General features: G+C 43.1%; 1 protein-coding gene across 2 annotated transcripts in view; it reads left to right on the forward strand.

Annotated features, from left to right (window-relative positions):
- The window catches only part of arnt2 (aryl-hydrocarbon receptor nuclear translocator 2), a 64,368-nt gene extending 42,981 nt beyond the window's left edge, over nucleotides 1–21,387 (forward strand). For both annotated transcript variants that reach the window (XM_044030136.1, XM_044030138.1), the window contains 9 exons: nucleotides 1,613–1,687; nucleotides 3,413–3,564; nucleotides 10,703–10,778; nucleotides 11,050–11,173; nucleotides 11,316–11,418; nucleotides 12,027–12,165; nucleotides 13,173–13,323; nucleotides 15,588–15,733; nucleotides 16,790–21,387. In XM_044030136.1, the coding sequence (XP_043886071.1) occupies nucleotides 1,613–1,687; nucleotides 3,413–3,564; nucleotides 10,703–10,778; nucleotides 11,050–11,173; nucleotides 11,316–11,418; nucleotides 12,027–12,165; nucleotides 13,173–13,323; nucleotides 15,588–15,733; nucleotides 16,790–16,888 (1,065 nt within the window). In that variant the 3' untranslated portion in view covers nucleotides 16,889–21,387. The remainder of the gene's footprint in view (nucleotides 1–1,612; nucleotides 1,688–3,412; nucleotides 3,565–10,702; nucleotides 10,779–11,049; nucleotides 11,174–11,315; nucleotides 11,419–12,026; nucleotides 12,166–13,172; nucleotides 13,324–15,587; nucleotides 15,734–16,789) is intronic.
- The last annotated feature ends 999 nt before the right edge of the window (nucleotides 21,388–22,386 follow it).

Here is a 22,386-nt window from a genome sequence, read left to right on the forward strand (position 1 = left end):
TCACTTCCTCTTGTAGCTGTAAACACGACGGCACCACGTTGGCAGCAGAAAATGGATGAGACGCGCTTCACGCTCGCTCTGATACGAAACAGCCATTTCTCAGACGTGGACTCTGGATAATGTCTGGTTTTATAAGCTGAGATTTATCGCAGGTTTCAGCCGATACAGTTCTTCCATCTGTCCATGTGATAGATCTGGAGAATCCCGAGTATCTAGGTGAAGGAGGACGGCGTCTCTGGATTATCGAGGGTTTCTCCTGATGCTTTCTTACACGAGTTTACTCGGTTGTAATCCAGAGATTTGGCAGGATAAGTTCTGGAAACAGTCGGGAGAGACTTTTGCTTTGTTACTCAACAGAAAAGCCGAGGAAATGAATAAATGATTGTGCCAAATCTGCCATTTGTTTCTCTTACATTATCAGTTACGGCAAATCCACTCTGGAGGAGTTGTTTAACCTACGCAGTGATTCCCCACGGATCACATTTTTCTTCTTCCTGCAAAAAGCATTCGTCTTACTTTTTAAATGAAACGTCGGGCATTTCCATTTACTCGTCTCGACGACACCGCGTCATCTGCTGCAGTTGCATCCGCGCTCACCTTTTAAAGAAAGCTTTGTGCCCGACACTTAATCACTTCTCTCTTCTAACTCGTATTTAATGGCTTGATGAATGATTCATACACAGCTCGGAGCTCAGTGTTTGGTGGTGAATTCATCACAGAGTGACAGTCGGAGCTAATGTCTATAAAAACACTGCGGCTTTGATCTGCTGTGTCTCGCGTGCTAAAACACGGACGTTCTCCGTAGACGCTGCAGAGCGCAAATGTCTGTAAAAGCTACTGTGGTCATCCTCTGTATGTGGACGATACGCACCAAATGTCACTAATGGCGTGTTTCCACCGGCTCTACTCGCCTCGGCACGGCACGGTTAAGTTGCCTTTCCACTACCATAGTACCAGGTACTTCTTTTCAGCCGATACTCTGTGTCGCCAGACTGTCGGCCGCTGACTGGTCCAAGTACCGTCATGGGAAGAGACGTCCGACACAAGAATCAAATGCCGAAGTGTAGATGAGTTAAAAAGACTTAACAATCCTAAAAACGTGGGTTTATCTCCAACAATTACCAGGGAAATGTCTAAAATCTCTATATTTAACAGAGGAGTCTGGTGTATTTAGCGGTCATGGAGGAAGTACTGAACAAATAGTTTTAATTAACTAATTCTAGTGATTCAGTTACACTGTAAACGGCAGCCATGCACTGATGACTCCGCCCACGTTGAGTAGGTACCTTTTTTTTGTTGTGCTGTGGCGAGGCGAGATGAGGGCCTTTAGAACTGCTGCTCAAACATTAGCCAGTCCCTTTTTTAGTTGTTTGCCCTCAGGGATTTCAAGGTAGCCGCAAATGAAAAAGGCGTTTAAATCTCACAGGGTTCCCATGGGTCCTTGAAATCCTTTAAATATTATTTAAAGCACTTTAGGTACTATATGAGTCTCATATGAATAAATGTCGATTGGAGCCGTCATGTTGCTGTTACTTCCTCCCTCTCTCCTCTTTTCTTTGCACACTTTCTTCTTCTTCTTCTCAAATCTTAATCTTTTTTTCCTGTCCTCTAGGACCTGCTAGGAAAAGACATTCTGGAGTTCTGTCATCCTGAGGACCAGAGTCACCTGAGAGAAAGCTTTCAGCAGGTAGGACGCCGTCCTTGTACAGACTTAAAAGTTCCACAGTTAAAAATGCCAAAAAAAGAAATTGCCGTCTCGGCCTGATATTGGTATCAGTGGATGCTGGAGTTTGTGATACCGTGCCGTCCCTTTTCATAACTTCACATCATTTTTAGCAGAGTGCTTTGTGAGTCTCGCAGCAGTGTGGATAATGTGACATTAAACCGTGCAAAGAACAGTTCATACTCAATTTACGGAACCATTTCTGACACAGAGAGTGGAAGAGAGTGGTATCCTGGTATCTGGTTGATTAGATCTGGGTAGCTGCTTTCTTTGACATGGGTAATTACTTTATTTAATGTGGGTATCTGTTGATCAGGCTCATTTGTTGTGCTTATCTGTTTTATTTGATCTGCTCATGTGGGCGCTCGTCTCTTTATTTAGTCACAGGATCTGCGTAACCCATTTATCAGCGTAGCAGCTCCGTTCAGACCGCGCCGGGTCATCACGGATTATTTCCCTTTGTGTTCACTGATTATTTCTGTCCTGTGTGGTCATGAGGGCAGCTGCTCTGGCCGTCCACAGCAGTTCATTTCAGAGAGAGGGGGAGAGAGAGAGAGAGAGAGAAGTGCAGCGCTGTCATTACTTGCACTGACAGTTAGCGGAGTGATTGGATGAGTCGGGAGGAAGATCAGGAGCTCAGGATTTATCACCATCAGCCAGACACGGCAGAAACTGCTCAATCCAAAACTTAGAAAGTGATATGTCTTCAAATGGCTTCAAAACTTCTCATTCCAGCCTCTTAAAACTGCTTTTGTTGACAAATTGTAAATATCAAATTCCTTGGATGGGTCTGAAACTGGAGCCTCCAGGTGCCGTCTCCAGATTATCCAGAGTTTCTCCCGCTGCTTCACTCGGTTACAATCCCGAGATTAGAGCTGGCAGGATAAATCGGGGAAACTGTCTTGTCGTGACTTCTGTTGACATATTTTGCTCCATAACTCTCTGTTATCTACTCCCTGTCTTCTACCAAAACAAAAAAATGTTTAATGTTCTTTGCCAAGTTATGGATTCAGTCATTCATTTCGGGTCATGGAGGTCTTTGGAGCTGGGTTTTCTCACCGTTTTCTCACACTGCCATGCTTTTCACCTCTTCCTAGAAGATTCCAAGGCCTTTTTAGGAGAGGTGATGGATAGATATATAATCCCCATCCCCAGCTGGTTCTGGGTCTCACCCCAGTGTCTCCTACAAGTGGGACCTGCTCGAAAGACCTTTAAAGGAAGTGGTCCAAGCATATGCACCTCAGCTGTCTCCTTTTGAAGGCAAAGAAGCTGTGGGTTCTACTCCGATGATGTTTAAGCTCCTCCCCTTTTATCTGTGACGCTGAGTGCAGCCTCGTTTTGGCTGCTCGAGCCTGCAGTCCCATTGTTTCAGTTACTACCCACAGCTCATGGATGCAGGTGAGATCAGGTCAGAACATGGAGTTCTCTTGTTCTTGATTGCAACAGTGTGGTACAACATCTACACTAGTTTTCACCCATTAACAAGAACCCGAAATACTTGAGTCCCCTCGCTAAAGGGATGCTAAGTTCTCTGGTAAAATGGTTTCACGTAGACTTTGAAAACATCACTGCTCAGTGAACGCCTCAAAGTGTGAAAAGTCCAACGACGTCAATGTCATGTTGTCCTCAACTTTGACTTTTCACCTCCAGGAACAATAATAATCAGCAGTAACTTTGCTTTTCTTGCAGGTGGTGAAGTTGAAGGGACAAGTCCTGTCCGTGATGTATCGCTTCCGAATGAAGAACCGGGAGTGGATGTTGATCCGAACGAGCAGCTTCACCTTCCAGAACCCGTACTCTGACGAGATCGAGTACATCATCTGCACCAACACGAACGTCAAGTAGGTCCCTCACACACACACACACGGCCTGATAACGTCTGGTTCACAATCGCTGTTGTATAAAATGTCAACAGTTTCCTCTCAGCCGATGAAAATACCAAAACAGGAAAGAAAATACTTAAAATCCCATTAGCCACTGCAATAGAAGGAACTAATCTACCTGAAGACCACAAAGTTAGCGGTACATTATTCTAGTGCTGGGAGGTATTTATTATTATTATTATTATTGTTGTATTTTTTAATGATATTGACACTGCAGTTGTCTTAGCAACAGATACATGTCAAATATGCTGTGTTTGTGACGTTGCTAGTGTTATTTCCTTTAGTCACAGCTACATTTGTACGTGTGAAACGTGTAGCAAAGTTAACTTCTAGTTAGTGGATTATAAACCAGTATTCCAGGTGAGTGAGGTGTGGAAAAAAACCATAATGACACCAAACCTTGGAGCGCTCGTCCAGCGGGATGATATATTTAACTTTCGTTCAGCACATCCTTGGGTAGGGAATTAGCTTCTTTTTTTTTCCTGAGGTGTCATTGATGCCACTCATTCCTCTCTCTCCTCTCGCTGTGTTCTCAGTGTGAACACTGCTGCTGCCGCTGCTTCTGCAGCAGAGCCAGGAATAACACTGACGATGATCCAGAGCTGACACTGCTCAAGGCATTTACTGTTGTAAATGTGATGCGACGTGCTGAGTCAGCGTCTCGGTAAACTCTGCTGCTCGGCTCCACTGAGCTGCCGCCTGTGTTTGTCCTCGCTGAGTCTTGTAGCCTGTTGCATGTCGGATCTCAGTGTTAAGAAGTGTCGCCGCCTTAATAAATGTTACGGGAAGATAGTCGATTCGCCAGAGCAGATCACTTCATCACTTCTGCGGGATCTACTGTACATTAAGATGAGAGAATCGGCGACAAGATGCATTCAAGAAACCTCGTAAATGTCACCACGTCTGCAAAAAGACACTTAGTAAATGCTTAGTGCTGCTGCTGCTGCCTTGTGGGAAAAGATACACACTATTTTTACATTCAATGCAATCATTGATGAAATGTTTTCAGTTTTGTGTCTCACAAATTATTTATCTGTTACTTCAGTCTTAATCACAAAACTGCTTTATGTTAAATGATCAAAACACGAAAACAGTGTCCCCTTCAGACAGCGATGGAATTAAAAAAACGTGTCTTCATTTTTGCTGTTTTGCCGTCAAACTCGCGTGACTAGAAACAAATATCTGAATTTAAACAGGTTTATTGTGCTTGTGCAGCGTTGTAGTTTGTGTGTAACATTTAACCAGCTGATGTACAGTGACGGTATTTGTCTTGTGAGAGATGAAGCACGAAGCCTACGTGTTGCCTTCAGGCGACTGTGAGAGGCTCGGTGAGAAGGGTGAAGGAAAGGCAGACAAATAGTGCGGACTGATAAGAATCATTCGTCTCTCTTGTGGAGCTGTCGTTATTACCTGTCAAACACAGGGTGAAAAAAATGTCTCGTCTGCGCGATCATGTGACGCCTGAAGCGGCTGTCTACTGTAGAAATGTCTGTGTGGCGGTTAATCGTATAACTGGTCAACGCTTCGCTTCACCGGCTTCAAACTTGGCAAGTGAATTAGTAAGGACGCCAGTGTGGGCAGTGCCAACTTTGGCGTTGTTTGGATAAGAAATGCAAGAGATATCAGTAGAAATGCGACAGATGTATTGCTGAAAGAGCCACAACCGTGCCCACCAACAAGTTAAGATATGATGTTTAGGTTAATGTCTCCCTTGTTTGTTACGACGCCACCTAGGCCTACGCAGAACAACCGGGGAGTCATAATTACTAGCGGTGTTGTGGACACTGTCTGCTGTCTCTCTCTCTCTCGGGCCGCTGACGTGAGATTCCGTGCAGAACAACGAGCGAGTAAAGTTAAAAGAGAGATGCTGCAAATCAATAAACGTGGACAACATCATGGACGAAGACAAGTTGCCCCTCCCATCTTAAGCTGTGTCAGCACATTCTAGTCCTTGAATCTGAGGGAATTGGTCCTGGAAAAGTCCTTGAATTTGATGTCAACCATGGTGTGTGCACTTTTGGGGGGTATTAATACGTACTCGAACTGTATAGTGGAAAAGCGACAATAGTCACTATCTTGGTCGTCGTTTGGTCTTGTCACTTTATGGCGACTTTTATTTTCTTTCCTTTAGTCGCTCTCGCTTCTTATTCTGTCTCCTTTGATTGAATACAGTGCAGTATTTTCAAAATAAAGCTTCAGTTAAGTTGGCACACGGCGTGCGTGCTCAGCGTCTACAGCGTTTAGAGTCGTTCTGGTGAGGTTTCGTGTGGATCAGGACATTTCCTGAAACTTTACGGAAAAGTTTTTCCCCTCAAACGACAAAGAAAGAGATTGTTCCATTCCGTCTTTTTACGTGTGGACAAACACTAGTGCAGTGGAGGAAATGACCTCAGGTCGAGCTTTTCCTGTCCTGTTCCACCTGCGTGAGCTCTCTGCCGCCAACCTCGGTTAAGATTTGCTGTGAGCTCAACCAATTACTAGTGTAAACACACAGCTTGTGTGCGTGTGTGTGTGTGTGTGTGGGGGGGGTTATCACCTCCATGAATCTCTGCCAGCAGTTCCCTCAGGCGGAGGTGGCAGGAGACACAGAGTTAACAGTGTATGTGTTAGATTTATGATGTCACAATCTCATTTATCAGAAACGTAGAGTTCAGAAGCAGATGGTTTTCTCGCATGCAGCATGATTTAATACCCGCGTACCTGTGTGTGCGTGATGTCGCCTGTGTGTGTGTGTGTGTGTGCAGCACGTAAGGCTGTTGAGAGTGCACATTAATGAGCTGTCTGTTAGCGCCCGGGCAGGTGAGCTCGCGCCGTGTGTGAACATCTGTGTGTGTGCTCAGGTGCGGCGTGTTCGAGCAGCGCGCGTGCCAGCGGTGCAAGTGTTGTTCCCTCTGGTTACACGTGTCTCACCTGTGGACCTGGAGCTGGATGAGACACAGTTGTAGAGGACACATGTGCGTCACTGATGTCGCTCTGTGATTTGTGTTTGATACAGAGCGATAAACACGGTGCCCACGGGTCCTGAGATCCTTGAAATTTTGCGAATTTTAATTTGTCATTTTTAAATTGAGTATAACTGTTCAACGCTTCGCTTCACATGCTTCAAGGACACCAGTGTGTGCAGTGCCAACTTTGAGGCTGTTTGGATAAGAAATGCAAAAGATATCGGTCACTGAAGGAGCCACAACTTTGCCCACGAAACAAGTGATAACAAGTTGATATTTAGGTAAATCCATGTCTCTGTTGTTTGTTTACGACACCACCTACTGTTTCATGCCCTGCATTGCTCAGTGAACGTGGACGAGGCCCGCGCAGGACAAACGTGGAGCCATCATTACTTGCTGTGTTGTGGACACTGTCTCTCTTCTTCTCCGTGCCGTTGACTTTTCACCGAGATCCCAAGGACAATCAGTTGTCCAGATAAAAGTGGACGCCTCTCCCGTCTTGAGGCGCGTCGGCACAATTGGTCCTTGAATTTGAGGAAATTGGTCCTTGAAACGTACTCGAATTTGATGACTAAGATGTGGGAGCCCTATGTTTAGCTCTGATCAGACTGAAGACGATAAACTCTGTTAAATATTGAGATTTTTAGACATTTATGTTGGAGATTATCACACGTTTTCAACTTAAGTTTAACTACAGCTGCAGTTCGGCATTGTTCGCTTTGATTCTCGCGTCGGACGTCGCGCTTGTGACGACACTCTCTGACCAATCAGTGGCCGGCAGTCTGTCGACGTCCCATTTTAGCATCGGCTCAGCTCGCTTGGAACCTCGTCAGAGCAGGAACTAAAGAAAACACCGGGTACAGAGTAGAGCTTGAACTGTGCCATATGAATCCAAAGCTGTTAAATTAGGGTAAAAAAATCCTGCATGGTTCTGCTTTTAAAACATCCCGACTTATCTGTGTGTGTGTGTGTGTGTCTTTTCTGAGCAGCACTAACTAACTAACGAACGAAGCGTGACATTAATGTGTGGCTCAGTGCGGCGTCGGCAGGAACGCATGCATTGTTCTGGCCTCCTATGGTAAAGAGGGACCCGAAGCTGCGGCCCGATCCTGATCTGGCTTTTTTATCCTCAGCTATAGTGACTCATATAATGAGATCACAGTGTACGGGCGACGGTAAATTACTTCTGTCCACAGGGAGTCAGAGCCCCTTTCAAGCAGGCAGCCACACAAGCACACGCTCTGTACATAGCAATTATAAAAAGTCCCTATGCCGTCTTTATTCTTTGTATTCGGGGGGAGCTTTATTTATTCACACCACGCTCTGATATTTAAATGCCCTCTCTTTCTATTAGAACCTGTTTGAGAGCAAATTTCCTTTGCTGCCGCTGCAGACTCTTTGCTCGTGCACTCAGACACATTATACTGTTGCACTGCCTCATTAAAGGCACATTCACATGTTCCCCCCTCGTTTCCGTTTAATCCTCCCATTACTTATTTACTTTGCTTAAGATTGCGTTCAAAAGTGATTAGAGTTAAACTTTCAAACTCTACGGAAACAGGGCGGCCGCGCTAGCTCTACGTGGAGCTGAGCAATCATGACATGAGGCAAGGCGTCGTCCTGTCATGATTTTAAATGAAGGCTGTTTCATTGTCATAATCATCGTGTTTCATACATTTGTGAAACACATTTAACTAAACACAACAAATTACATGTAGTTGACACAGTTGTTATTAATAAAGTCACTTGATAACACTTAATTATTTGTGTTATAGCAGAATTTGTGCAGCTTTATATCTACATGCATCTCAAATATATCGGGATATAGACCAAAAATATACCGATGTTATTTAATATATGTACATAGTGTGATGTATCAATCTTTTTTTCTTTTTTTTAATTATTATTAAAAATTCTTAAGTTTGTACAAATGTGCTTGAGATTCATCAACAACTATCCAAACTATAAATCCACGCCTTCTCCTGTACATTCAAATCATTATTTGGAACAATTTGTCAGAATTTGTCTGCAAAAAACTACTGTTAACTGACTTTTGTGTTGCACATATGACACGTCAAGCTGGTTGCTGACTGATTTAATGAAGAAAACTGTTCAAAACAGAGGTTTTTTCAGTGTGGAACAGTTGAATCTATATTCTTTTATCTATATTAAATAGAGCCAATCTACATAAAACAGAATATTCCTGCTGTAGTTTTTACTTAGCACATTTTGTTCCCCCTCATTACCTTAGTATTAAATACATTATAACTGCAGGAGTGTGTGCAATATGTTTTTGTATGTTTTCAACTGTGTTTTTTTTATTTACTTGTATTAAATGTCGCCCATTTTTTAAAGTGGAAGACGAGCCGTGCTGTAGGGCATAGCTAATGGGGAATCCAAATAAATTGTAAATAATTTTATCTGAAAATGTAATAAAAATATTCTTAAAAAAAATAATGATAATCAGTCAGTCAGTCAGACTTTAAGTCTTCACTTAAAGTATAATAAAAATGGATGTTAGTAATTTGTCAGTTTACTCATTTACATTTCTGAATTCAAATAAATCATATTCAATATATTAAATAAATAAATAAATAGATACGCTATATGGACAAAGGTATTGGGACACCTGACCACTACACCAAAGGTGACTGTAAATCAAATACATATACAGTACTTATACCTTGAGGTTTTTCAAGTGTTCCTGGATGAGGTCTGGCTCACAATCTCTGTTCCATTTCATCTCGATGGGGGTTAAAGGTCAGGGCTCTGTGCGGGTTCTTCCACATCAAACTCAAAGTCGTCAAAACCGTGTCTACAAAGTTTAGGAAGCACGACATTGTCCAAAAACGTCTTTGGATGCTGAAAGTGTTAAATTGTCCTTCACTGGAGACGAGGAGCCTGAAAACAATACTTAACAGGTGTGGACCCATCCTTTAGTCCATGTCGTGTAGATGGATAACAAACAAACACCTGGTGTCCACATTGCTGTGTCTGATTGGAGAGTTTTGGGCTGTATTTTCAGAACAGGCAGGAAACCCGGTGACCTTGACCCTGATGCAGTTCTGCATATTTGCTTTCTGACTGGGCCTCGTCGCACTCATCACAGGTCGTCGAGCAGCTGTTAGTAAAGAAACCTGCTTTTATCTTTTATCTGTACAACTCTATGAAGCGCAAAGTCACCGTAAAGGATTTAAATGGCAAAAACAAAGTCAAAATCTCACAAATTGATATTTTCCATGTTAACATTTCCTGAACACACACACACACAGATAGAAAATGATTGTTTTACAACAGCACAGTTTCAGGCAGTTACTCGTCAATATGAGAAGTAGAAAAATAGGAGATTAAAGCAAACTGTACGTGCGAGTCAAATAAAATATAAAATGTGTCAAGCGTGAGGGCGCATAAACATTTTCATTTACAAAATCCACACAAAAAAATGCCTCATCTACATACTGCGACATGTGTGCGTTTGTACTCGCTACGCTGTCAAAAACGCAAAAACACGTGGTTAACTTCATGAAAACATCAAGTAAGACAAGATTGCTTTAAGAATTACCCAGAATTCCATATGCGCGTTAAATTGGTGGCAGCAGAGGGCGCAATTTGTCCCATCGTCGCAGGATTTAACACAAGCGTTTAAACACTTCTGTGACCATGCTGTCGTCGTTGGCGGGGTGTTGTCATGCGTACGTCTCGTTACCGAAAATTCCAAAAACTACGGACTGGCGATCGGTCCAGGGCGTGACCCTACGTCAGCTGAGATTGGTACATCACCCCCCTGTGGAGACCTTCATGTGGAGGATAAAGTGGTAAAAGATGAATGGATGGATCCTGGAAAGTAGAGAAATACATGTAGAGCTTTAATTGCGCCCACATACTTGACATTACGGTAGCCCCTCAGGACCTCTGTGGAACGAGCGTCCAATCACAGACGAGATTCACACGTTGGTGACGTCAGCTTCTCGGAACCATAATTCCTAAACGGTTGAATTGGCGGAACAAGGAGCAGAAGAACTCACTCATGTTGACATTTCTACAGCCATGAAATCAAACCTGATTATGGTGATTGGTCATAAGAGGGCTTATTAATATAGTACACTGTACACTGGGTCCAGGATTTCAGAAGGTCTTGTTGTGTTTTTCAGGCAGTTACAGCAGCAGCAGCAGGCGGAGCTGGAGGTTCACCAGAGAGACGGACTGACCGCCTACGATCTGTCCCAGGTAACACAACGGTCTCCGACCGAAGGACCTTTTGGACGTTGTTTTTTTTTTGTATAAATGCAGCAGACATTTTAGCGGTATGAACAAACTGTCACGACAGCAAATAATCTGAAATATGTGCAAATAATTAGGCTCAAAATGAAAGAAGTGTGAGGGATCAGATGATTGTCAACGCCTTCGCAGACTTTCGGACAGAAAACAAATCACCGCAGATACTTTACCGTGACATGACGACATCCCATAATCTCAGACTCTCCATTCACTCCCTCAGGTCCCTGTCGCCAATGTCAGCAGCGGCGTCCACGAGGCGGGGAAGAGCATCGACAAGACGGAGGCCCTGTTCTCTCAGGAGAGAGACCCACGCTTTGCTGAGATGTACACTGGCATCTCTGGCTGTACGACTCACACACACACACACACACACACACACACACACACACTCCAAAACATGACCTAATAGTTGCTGGTTTAAATTTGTGCCCATGACAGCTGTTATTTCTTTCATGCTGACTGTACTCTGTGTGTGTGTGTGTTCAGCGGGAGATAAGAAGATGATGGTTCCCTCCTCCACGGCTGGAGGACAGCAGCTCTACTCGCAGAGTTCTCCTTTCCAGCAGGGACACTCTGGCAAAAGCTTCAGGTACGTGTCTGTGATGTGTGACAGAGAGCGCCGAGTCCAGCTTCAGCTGCCCGACTAATGGCGCTCCTCCATTATACAGTTACCGCTACCCGACTCGGGTTGGAATCACTCGCGTCGTTTTCTGTCGACTCCATAGTTCCTCCTCAGCGTCGGCGGGGTCGCCATAGTAACAGTTTGTCGTGTCTGACACGGTCACTGAACTGAAATACGTTTGAATCCACCAGACTCCTCTGTTAAATATTGACATTTTAGACATTTTCCTTTCCTAAATGTTGTAGATTAACGTTAATGACTTTTTAACTGATCTTGTGTCGGACGTCGCGCTCGTGACGACACTCTCTGACCGATCAGTGGCCGGCAGTCTGTCGACGTCAGAGCAGGTACTTCTGCGAGCGGCGAGACGACGTGATGCCTGGGTGTCATCAAAGAAAAATGACAAAGACAGATTTTTGACCCAAGATCCCGAGGACAATCACTTGTGCAGATGCAAAAGTGGACGTCATCGTGGACGAAGACCTCCCGTCTGAAGCTGTGTCAGCACATTCAGTCCTCGAGTGCGAGGGAATTGGTCCTGGAAAAGTCTAAATATTCTATTTTTGTGCACACAGTTCCTCTGTGATCCACGTCCCTGGTGTGAACGACATCCAGCCGTCCGGTTCCTCCAATCAGAATCTAGCTCAGATTTCCAGGCAGCTCAACCCGGGCCAGGTGGCCTGGTCAGGCAACCGACCCCCGTTCTCTGGACAGGTAACACACACACACACACACAAACTCACAGAAGACTTTATTTCTGATAAGAAGATTCAGCAACAGACAATTTAAAATCATCCATTTTTCTGACCTTGTCAGGACCAGTAGTCCTCATGTAGACCAGAACCTGGTCTACATGAGTCAGAGCCTCATTTCTGAGGGAACTGGTTAAGGACTAAGATTTGAACTGAAGTTTATGGTGAGACATTAACTGTCGATGGTTAAGGTCTTTGTTTAAATGAAGGTGAGTCGATGCAGAGACCTGAGAGTGAGACGTGAGTCTTTGCTCGTGCCTGAAACATCTGTCGAGTCAAACTGAAGACATTGTGTCCTCGGGAGCAGACAGAGTGGCATCTGTGCGTGTTTACATACAACGCGAGTCAAATGAGACGCGTCCAGGAAACCGTTCACTGTGTCAGGTGTCAACAGTTCAGAAGTCCGTCATGAAACTGCGACTGTCCAGATAATGAGTGATAAAACCGGCGGAAACTGGATCCTCATTATGTTTCACATCATTTGTCACGAGTGGCAAAGTTGTAGATGAACTAATTGGCTTCAATTAATATTGTCTTCATTCAGCGTGCAGTCATTTTCATCCTAGATTGATCCGTTTATTATTCTCTCGATTGAATTGAGTGATCGTTTGATCCAGAAAATGTCAGATTATCAGTGTTTTTCAAAGCTGAAAATGATGATGTCTATCAGTTTGAATGATTTGGTTGATGCAGCCAAAGATGGAGCCAAAGAAAATGTGCACATTTAAGAAGCTGAAAAATCCCGGAAACTCTTGAAATAGCTCTAATTCAGATAATAATCGACACATCTGTTAATTTATGACTATTTATCTGCATAAAATGTCTTATTTTGTCCAAAAAGGATTACATTTTCATGGTTTCTTTTCTTATTTGGAGCAAAGAAACCAGGAAATATTCACAGACGGATAAATGCATTGTCAGAATAGCTGTTTGTCTGTATATGTAACCAGCGTCTGTGTTGCTCTGCAGTCCAGTAAAGCCCAGTCCAGTCCATTTGGTATCGGCTCCGGCCACAGCTACCAGACGGACCCGGCCTCCTACAGTCCTCTGTCGTCGCCCGCCACTTCCTCTCCAAGCGGCAACGCGTACTCAGGACTGACGAACCGCAGCACGGCCTTCGGTGAGTCCACGTCTTCATCGTTAATCTTCATCTACGACTTTGTATTGGATCGACTTTCTATCCACGCGGAACCCGGTGTTCTGACCCGGCGTGTGATGTCAGTTTCACTTTTTCACATCAAACGAGTGCCGATTTCTGTCGTTAAAAGGAAAGGGTGGCGCACTCGCGGTGGCATTTTATTCTGAAGGAGCAAAACACTCGTAAACACATCGTTTCTTTCCTCGCACCAGAGTGTGAGTGAAAGTCGGACAGTGGAGAAGTAAAAGTTGAGGTTTTTTTTGTGTGTGTGTGCGTGTGTGTGTGTGTGTGTGTGTGTGTGTCAACGATGGCTCATTAACCAGCTGCTCAGGACTTTTATTGTTTGTTGTCCACTTAGCTGCAGGAATAAAGCATGTCCACTTTGCTACTAGTTGATGGCCTTTTAATGGAAACACACATTATCCAAATGGATTATCTCTCTCTCTCTCCCTCCCTCTCTCTCTCTCTCTCTCTGTGACTGACTCGTTTATTTGTTCTTCTTTTTTCCCGCTCTCGGTCTGATTTGTTTTCGTGTCACATTGTTATGAGGGAGGAACACAGTGTTGCTCATCTCTTTCTCTCTGTGTTGCTGCTCTTCAGCCTTCACTCACGTCTATGACGAGCTGCTGTTGTTCTCTTATCTCTTCATGTTTACACGACCGTCCTCCCTCATGTTTGGTTAATTACTTTTTGTGTGTGTGTGTGTGTGTCTGTTGTCAGCGCTGCCTCGGTTTGTTTTTGTCTGTATCTGCATAGATCTGAGTGTTTTTACTGTGAAAGAGTGAGAAGTTTCCTTTAACCCTTTAACACCAAAGCCTCAAAACGTCCGCCTGGCCTTTTATTTTTTGCTTATTTTACCCATAAAAGGGCCAGAAATTTCTATTTATCCCATGTTACAAGAGTGTATATAACAGTTTAAAGTGAAGAAAAACACATGAATAAGAAATTAAGCATTTACATTTTGAAATTTGAACAGTACAAAACATATTTACCTTAGAATTCTGGGAACCTCCCAAAACGACTCTAAGTGATTTCTAAGTTTTTAAGTTTGTCTGAGATGAACAGCGAGTTTTTTTATTTATTCATTTTGTGCACACAGTCTACATCCATTTTAATTTAAATCTTATGTAAAGTCATATAAATAATGTACCAGCTGTTGTATATACGCAGATTTCAACATGACTTGTATCTAGCAGGTTAAAACCTCAGTTCACTTTTAACTCTTTAAATTGACTATTGCATTGTAACTACATACACATGTGTGTGTGTGTGTGTGTGTGTGTGTGTGTACGAGTTATTAAATCATGTCATCATTGAACAAAATACGATGAACATCCTAGAAAGCCAGTGTTGTTTTTCCTCCCAGTGTTGTAGCATCGGTGAGGTCATCACGTAATCTCATAAATCGCTTTTTTACAACCTTGGCCGAGGTTTTCCTTAAATCAGCTGTCAGGTCTCAGCTGAGACCTGCACCTCGTCTGACGGGTCAGGAGTTTAACGGGTCATAATGAGGTGTTTAGAAACAATGGGAGCTGGCAGTGGACAAAATGCATGGATTTCTTTGTTACATGGAGCAAAGAAACCAGAAAATATTCACATTTGTCGTTGCAGCCGTACATTCAACATAGTAAACACGACTAGAGGAACTCCACGAGGCCAAACTTAGACGCACTTTTATACAGAAACAGACGCCGTGTCTCACATTTGCGTTTGTTTATGTCAGACATGAGACGAGGAGCGAGGGAAGCCTCCAGGCCGCCGTCAGCTGGTCGTCGTCCCTCAGACGGAGATTTATGTTGAGATTCAAGTTGAGCCGCACGTCTGCCAACACGAGAACGACGCTTCCACTCGTGTCTCGTCTGTTTGTCTTGGAGACTGAACGGTGACAGTTTAGCGCTGGAGTGTCCTCCAAATGTTTAAAAAAAAGACGATAGACTGAAGCTATTTTTGTTTTTCTGGCGTCTTTGTGATGCAAACTGATGCTCATTGAACCTCTGACTGAAGCTCTGTGAATCATGGTTGTGAGGAATAATCACAACCGTCCATCAGGTGGAGAAGATGAAGAAGGTGGTTCGATCTGTGTGTGTGTGTGTGTGTGTGTTTCACACGCCACTCACTCTCTGTGTGTGTGTGTGTGTGTGTGTGTGTGTGTGTGTGTGTGTGTGTGTGTGTGTGTGTGTGTGTGTGTGTGTGTGTGTTCCTCTTTCACACGCTCACTCACTCTGTGTGTGTGTGTGTGTTTCCAGATGTGTCGGGGGAGAGCAGTCAGAGTGGAGCCCAGTTCCAGGGTCGTCCCAGTGAGGTCTGGTCCCAGTGGCAGAATCAGCATCACTCCCAGCAGACCGGGGAACAACACACACATCCCAACCCCAGCCAGACAGAAGTCTTCCAGGTAACACACACATTCTAGTACAGCGGTCCTAGTGAGGACACAAAGAACCTGAACCGAATTCTATCCCTAACCATAAAACCAGGTGTACACCTGTTTAGGTCTAAGGAACACCGTTACTACAATACATTATGTGTACAGGTGTGTTTTTAGTTTATACGTCCTCTCAAATATACAGTACATATGTATGTATATGTATATATATATGTACATACATATATGTGTGTATATATATATATATATATATATATATATATATATATATATATATATATATATATACATATATACATATATATTAATACACTACATTGTTTTCATTTTAATGAATTGAAAACACATTTCAGTGCAGCGTCTGCCGTTTTCTGCATCCACACTAACACACCTGAAAACTTAAAAGTTACTCACTACTCAAGTTCTCATAACAAGAATTAACTACGGTGAAAGTTTATGCGTTAGTGTGAACTTCAAAATTTAATCCGGATTAAGTCAGGAAGTGAATGTCGATAATGTAGATGTATTATTGTGTCCAAGCTAAATGGAGCAAAAAAAAAAAGGTGTTTTCTAACTTCTCAGATTTCAGGCTAGTGTGGACACCAGGTCGAGAACAGAAGGACTCAGTAGTGTGGATGCAGCCTGAAATTTACACTTAAATGATGTTAGTTAACTGTAGAAAATCTCCACACTTTGATTTGAATGAAAACTGAATAGTGTGGACACACCTTGAGGACGTTGAAAGGATTTCAGATACTGTATGTTGTCAGAAAATCACCCGAAATCTAACAGTTGGCACCATTGTGAATAATTCACGGTGACTTTTGACTCACTATTCAAAACTAAAGTGGTGTCACTGGTGTTTTCAATATTGCAGTAAAAGCTGTAAAACACTCGGTGAAAGTGTGGACGGTGAAAGTTTGAGGGAGCAGCTTTGGACGTAGAGTTGTGAGGATGTAGCCTCAGACGCTGCTGGTTTTGGCTGTGTGTGTGTGTGATTTGTCTGATAAGAGCCGCACCGTGTCCTCAGCACACCCCTGACCCTTCCTCCCTGTGTCTCCGCAGGACATGTTACCCATGGCTGGAGATCCCACCCAGGGAACAGCCAACTACAACATCGAGGACTTTGCTGACCTCGGCATGTTCCCACCCTTCTCCGAGTAACCCCCCTCCTCTCCCTTTCTATCACTCCCCCTCTCAGAACTGGACTAATGTTTGTATTCATCTCTCATGTTCTCTCGTCTTCTCTTTTAAAGAACGGGTCAAAAGTTTAAGAACAACCTGTTTTTGTTTAGATTTCCTCATTTCAACTTCAGTGGAAAAAACCTTTTGAATGGTACGAAGCAGAACTGGCCAACGGAAACAAAAAATAATGCCGAAATCAGCAAAAATACTTGCTTTCTTCTTCTTCAGAAGTCCATGGAGAAAAACATCACAGCTCACAGGAGTCGTTAATCCGCTGCCGTCGGTACGTTCACTGGTATCATTTTGTGAAGTCGGCGTTTGAAATTCTTAGTTTGGATTTACGTGAGTGACAAAACCTTTACCAAACATGCTTGTGATAGAGCAGCAGCTCGTGTGTCTCCACAGGCTTAAAAACGATGATTTTCTCTATGGACTTTGGTGTGGGAGAGTAACAAAACCTCACCAAGGCTGTGGAACGAATGAAATGCTTGAAGTTATGATTTCAAATGAGCCGAACAAATGAAGACTGTTTGGTCAGCTTCCTGTATTTGTTCCCTGCTCGCAGTAATCTCATTAAAAATCGAGCTGTTCTCAAACCTTTGACCTGTGCTGTACGGTGATGGATCACCAACACGTGGCTGATGTGCACTTTTCACTCTTTCACACACACACACACACACACACACAGCATGACCTGCACCTGTACACATGCAGTACTCGTTTTCTGACGGACGTTCACTCTCAAGCTTTTTCTAACAGGCGGTGGCGGCAGCAGCAGCGCGACCGCAGAGATTATCCCTGGATTTTTCACACTTCCTCTCGAGATTACACCTGATAAGTGAAGGTTTAACTCAAAAGCAGCCGTGACACATTTTCAAAATAGTCATAAAAAAAAAACACTGATTTAAGTCATTTTGCCTATTATTTGTCATAATTGTGTCATATTATGATGTTAATGTGATCATTTGGGGGGGTTTTGAAATGTGGTTATGAGGGACTGACATGAAAAGCACTGGCTGTTAGTGAAAAAACATGATTTTACGTCAGGGTCGTAAAAAAAGGTTCCACCGCTGCCTCCATCAGTAAGTTGTAGAGTGTTATTTTGTGATTTTCAGTGTTTGAAATCCTTCACTAAGATTCATCAACATTACATAAGCAGCAGCTGCTGTGTCCTCATGAGCTAAAATCACTAATTTCTCTATGGACTTTGGTGTGGCGGAGTGAGTGCTTTACAAACCCTAGACTGTCCCTTTATTAATATTTTAGGTTCATGTTGAGAAATTCACCCTCGCCGGCTTCTGTCAGCAGGAAAATCCGCCTGATAAGCATTTATTTATCATCTCACGTTTATTGGATCGCTCAGCGTTTGGGCGCGGGCCATGTTGCTATCGCGTCACTGAGCTGTAAATAGAAGTTACGCGGCACGTAATCTGTCATTACTTATCTGCTGAGGAATTCAGTCCGGTGTGAAGTTTCCCCCCCCCAAATATTTAAGCTGTTGCTCAACAGGCACTGTGATCATGTGTCCGTGTCTCTGGGACACGACGCTCAACCACGCGGAGAAAACACAGCAAAGTTAACGTTTTTTGACATCTATATTTATGTTTTTGTTTCTGGACGTAATATCTGAGGTCGACTCAAGCTGCGAGATTGTAAATCAGTGTTATTTGAAGCCACAAGTTCAAGAAATACAGTTCACTTCAACTCTGTTTTTGAGGTGAAGTGTTTAATTCACAATCCCAAGGAGATGCACTTCACTACCCACAATCCTCCGCTGTAAAAGCAACGTTTCTGATTGGCGGAGCTCGCCGCTAGCGCGCAAATGTTTTACGGCAACGGCAAAAATCCGATTGCCCCCTTTTTAACGCACTGTAAACCATTGTTTCCAAATATTTCTAGACTGTTTTTAAAGATGGCAAACTGTCGTGGCCCAAATCGCGATATACATCGCGGCTAGAACAAATTTGCGCAATGTCGCTGCTAATTTTACAGCCACATCTGTAACACTTGCCGTGTTTTATCAAACATCGCAAGATATGTGGCAGAAAACTAATTAAACTCCATTTTATGCATGTTGTTTGAAACATGTACACATAAATCTTAACTAAGGGGTTAAAATTAAATTTAAGGTAAAATTCCTGTTAGCGCAACAAGTGAGCAACCTCACGTGACGAACAGTGATAATAAATGTTGTCATGTTTGCTTTCATAGGATTACTCGTCACGTAATACTTGATTTTCGCTCCAAAGCAAACATTCAAATTACAATAAATCGCAAACACGAGTTAAATTCAAGAAGAACAGTTGGCCGTCACTGCAAAATAATAATTTGCAATGGTTTGTGGGAAGTGTCGGTGTCAAATTTTTTCGTCTCATGGCTCGTCGACGTCGACTCACCAGGATTGTTTAGACGTTGATAAAGGTAGAAACTCGCAACTGGAACATTTTAATCTCTACATAGAACTGTAGCGCCCTCTATGGGTGGGCATTCACTGTAATGCTGTGTTCCCGCCGGATACGACGCAAATTTGTCACACGACAACGGTGCGCTTTTCTGTCACGTCGCAATGGTGTTGAGATTCTCCGAATGACGTCTGCAAAATCCAGACTGCTGTTACGCTGTAGTTCAGATCACAAGCTGAGCTCTTATCTCCTGTAGAGGGCGCCAGTCAACAACACTGCTCATGAACACACACACACACTCTCAGTACATTTCCATGAACACTTCATTGGAGCTACAACGGCAACTACGTCGCGTCATGGTGAACAAGCGCGTAAACACGTTTCTGACTCCGCAACGCTAGATGGCGATATGCTAACTTTCATCTCGTTAGTATTTGGCAGTTTCTGGTCAATCTACTACCAAAAACCACTTTAGCTGGCAGCTAGCATGTGTCCCTTTTTTTTAAAAAAAAAAAAAAATTAATTTACTGAATGAATAAAATGTGTCCTTCTTTGCAACGCTACGTGGCGACATCTTTCGTCTTGTCTGTATTGGGTGTTACGACTTTTACCAAAACAACGTAAGCTGGTGGCCAGTTGTTAGCCTGTACCTGTCCATCAGGGAATCATTTTTGTTAAATTAATTGCGTCCATAATCTCTGCTACACCAGGTGGCGCTATGGTAGCTTTCATCTCGTCAGTATTTGGCAGTTTCTTGTTGATTAAAGTAGATTAGCATGGTGGCTAGTTGTTAGCATGCCGTGCGTCATTCCTTCTTTTTTCTGTCGGGGAATCAGATTATTATTATTATTAGTGTGTCTGACTCCACTATGCTAGGTGGCACTATGCTAACTTTCGTCTGGTCAGTATTTGGCCATTTGTGGGTGTGGTTTTATTACATCATAGATGAAAACAACTTTAGTGGGCAGCTAATTGTTAGCATGTGTTTTTCTAAAAGGGAATCGTGGCAATATGCTAACTTTCTTCTTGATCGACCATGTTATAGACCAAAGCAGATTTAGCTTGTGGCTAGTTTGTTAGCATGTCAAGCGACCATTCCTCACTTCTATCAGCATTGAATTCTGACGTAGCATAATTTCAGTCTCCACATCGGTCATAAAATGCACCGGTCTGGATTTTGCGATGTTTTTCTCGCAGTTTTGTTTTATTAGTGCATCCAAATCCGCGTGGGTGCTAACTGTGGATCACATGCTTAGCGCCCAGGCTAGTTTGAGTTTAGTTGAACCGCACTGTCTTTGAGATGTTTTTCTAAGGGAAATTTCAAGACACTTTAACGATAATTTGTCGCGTAAATGTACCGAGTGTTGCTGAAGACGCTGCTCGCCTGCGCCACCTGCTGCCAACGCCAAACTCATGACGTAGAAACTTGAAAACGGGACGATTCCGCGTCCACACGAAACAAAACAAACTCATCACAGACACACATGCTAAGCTAAGGCTTAAAGTGCACTTCATGGAGCTAACCGCTAATCTCACCAGCCTGCATTAAAGAAGGGAAAAAAAACGCCATAAAGTCCAAGCAAAGTCGCAGTATTTACTCGTGTTATTTGATGTTCTTCAGCTCTGGCTCCTCCACTTAATGACTTTATAATCTTTTCAAACTGTTTAAGAGACTGAATAAAACTTTTTTTTTGTTCATGACGGATTGTAAAATGTTCTCTGACGAACGGACGAAGGAACCGCGAGCAGACATCGAGTCCTTTTTGCTAAAAACTGATCTCAAATTGATGTTTGTTTGTTTGTTTTTGTTTGTTTTGTTTTTTCCTTTATTGTAAATAATGTGACTTTTTAATGTCGACTCGTGTTACTTTCACACAGTACATGTTCTTTTGTGTAGGTTTTAATGATATTGTGTGCGATGTGACTACATATTTAACGGTTTATCGGTATTTAGTTAGCGCCTCTCTCTCTTCATTGTACATTGAGTTCTAGACCTGTACAAAATTGTGTAAATGTGACCCTCCATTATTTTTGTGTAACAAATTGTGCTTGTGACAATAAATTCTTATTGGTTTACGTGGCTTCATTTCAAACTTTTATTCTCTGCTTATTCACACTTGTCTTTATTGTTCTTGTTGTGTTTTTATTATAATAAATATATAGAATATAATATAATATATATATATATATATATATATACAAATATAAATATAATAATGTGAAGTAATCCTTCACATTATTATTATTATAACTGGCTTTGCAGTCATTTTTGGGCGGGTTAACGTGCATAAAACCTCCTGAAACTTGGCATGGATGTCAGGTCTGGCGAAAATGCGATATTGAAATAGTTCCCGGACCTATGTGTTGCTCAAGGGCTCTATAGCACCCCCTAAGGTGAAAACAGAGGCAAAATTTAGTCCTGAAATTTGGTGGAAAAATGCCTTAGGCCAAGACGAACAAAAAAGTCGCCCATAAACACGGCCTCAACTCAACAGGAAGTCAGCCATTTTTAATTTTGGCGTCCATTTTGGCGATTTGCACTCTACATAAATGAGCTAACTCGTCCAAACGCTTAGTTGTAATTCCAGTGACCGAAAAAAGAGACTGTGAGACACGGAGACACTGCGGAGCTGTAATTTACAAAGAATGTGAAGAACGAAGAAGCTCTGCGACGTTTGTTTTGGGTTTCGCAGACGTCCGTCACTCACTGATCACGTCTGTCAGCGGGAAACACGTCCAATTATTACGACGTGTCCATGTGGGAACATGAGTGACGGCAGGTCTGGACACGTGCGTGTGTGTGAGATTGTCTTTAAAAAGTGTCCATCACTGAGGTGAATGGCGTGTGTGTGAAAGCTTGCAGTGGAAACACTTGACATGACGAGAGGCGACGTCTCCTCATTCACACCTGAGATGGAAAAGTGGACGTCGTTGTCGTCAACTCGGCCTGAACGACAGCAGCTGTCAATCACACGCTGCGGTGATTCGTCGTCTGGTTTCCTCTAAATTAGAGCTGACATGGCGTAAGGCGGGGCTCACAGCCTGGACGAGGTCACCAGACCATCACAGGGACAC

Source organism: Solea senegalensis, linkage group LG7 (assembly GCF_019176455.1).
Source record: "Solea senegalensis isolate Sse05_10M linkage group LG7, IFAPA_SoseM_1, whole genome shotgun sequence".
NCBI classification, from domain to species: domain Eukaryota; kingdom Metazoa; phylum Chordata; class Actinopteri; order Pleuronectiformes; family Soleidae; genus Solea; species Solea senegalensis.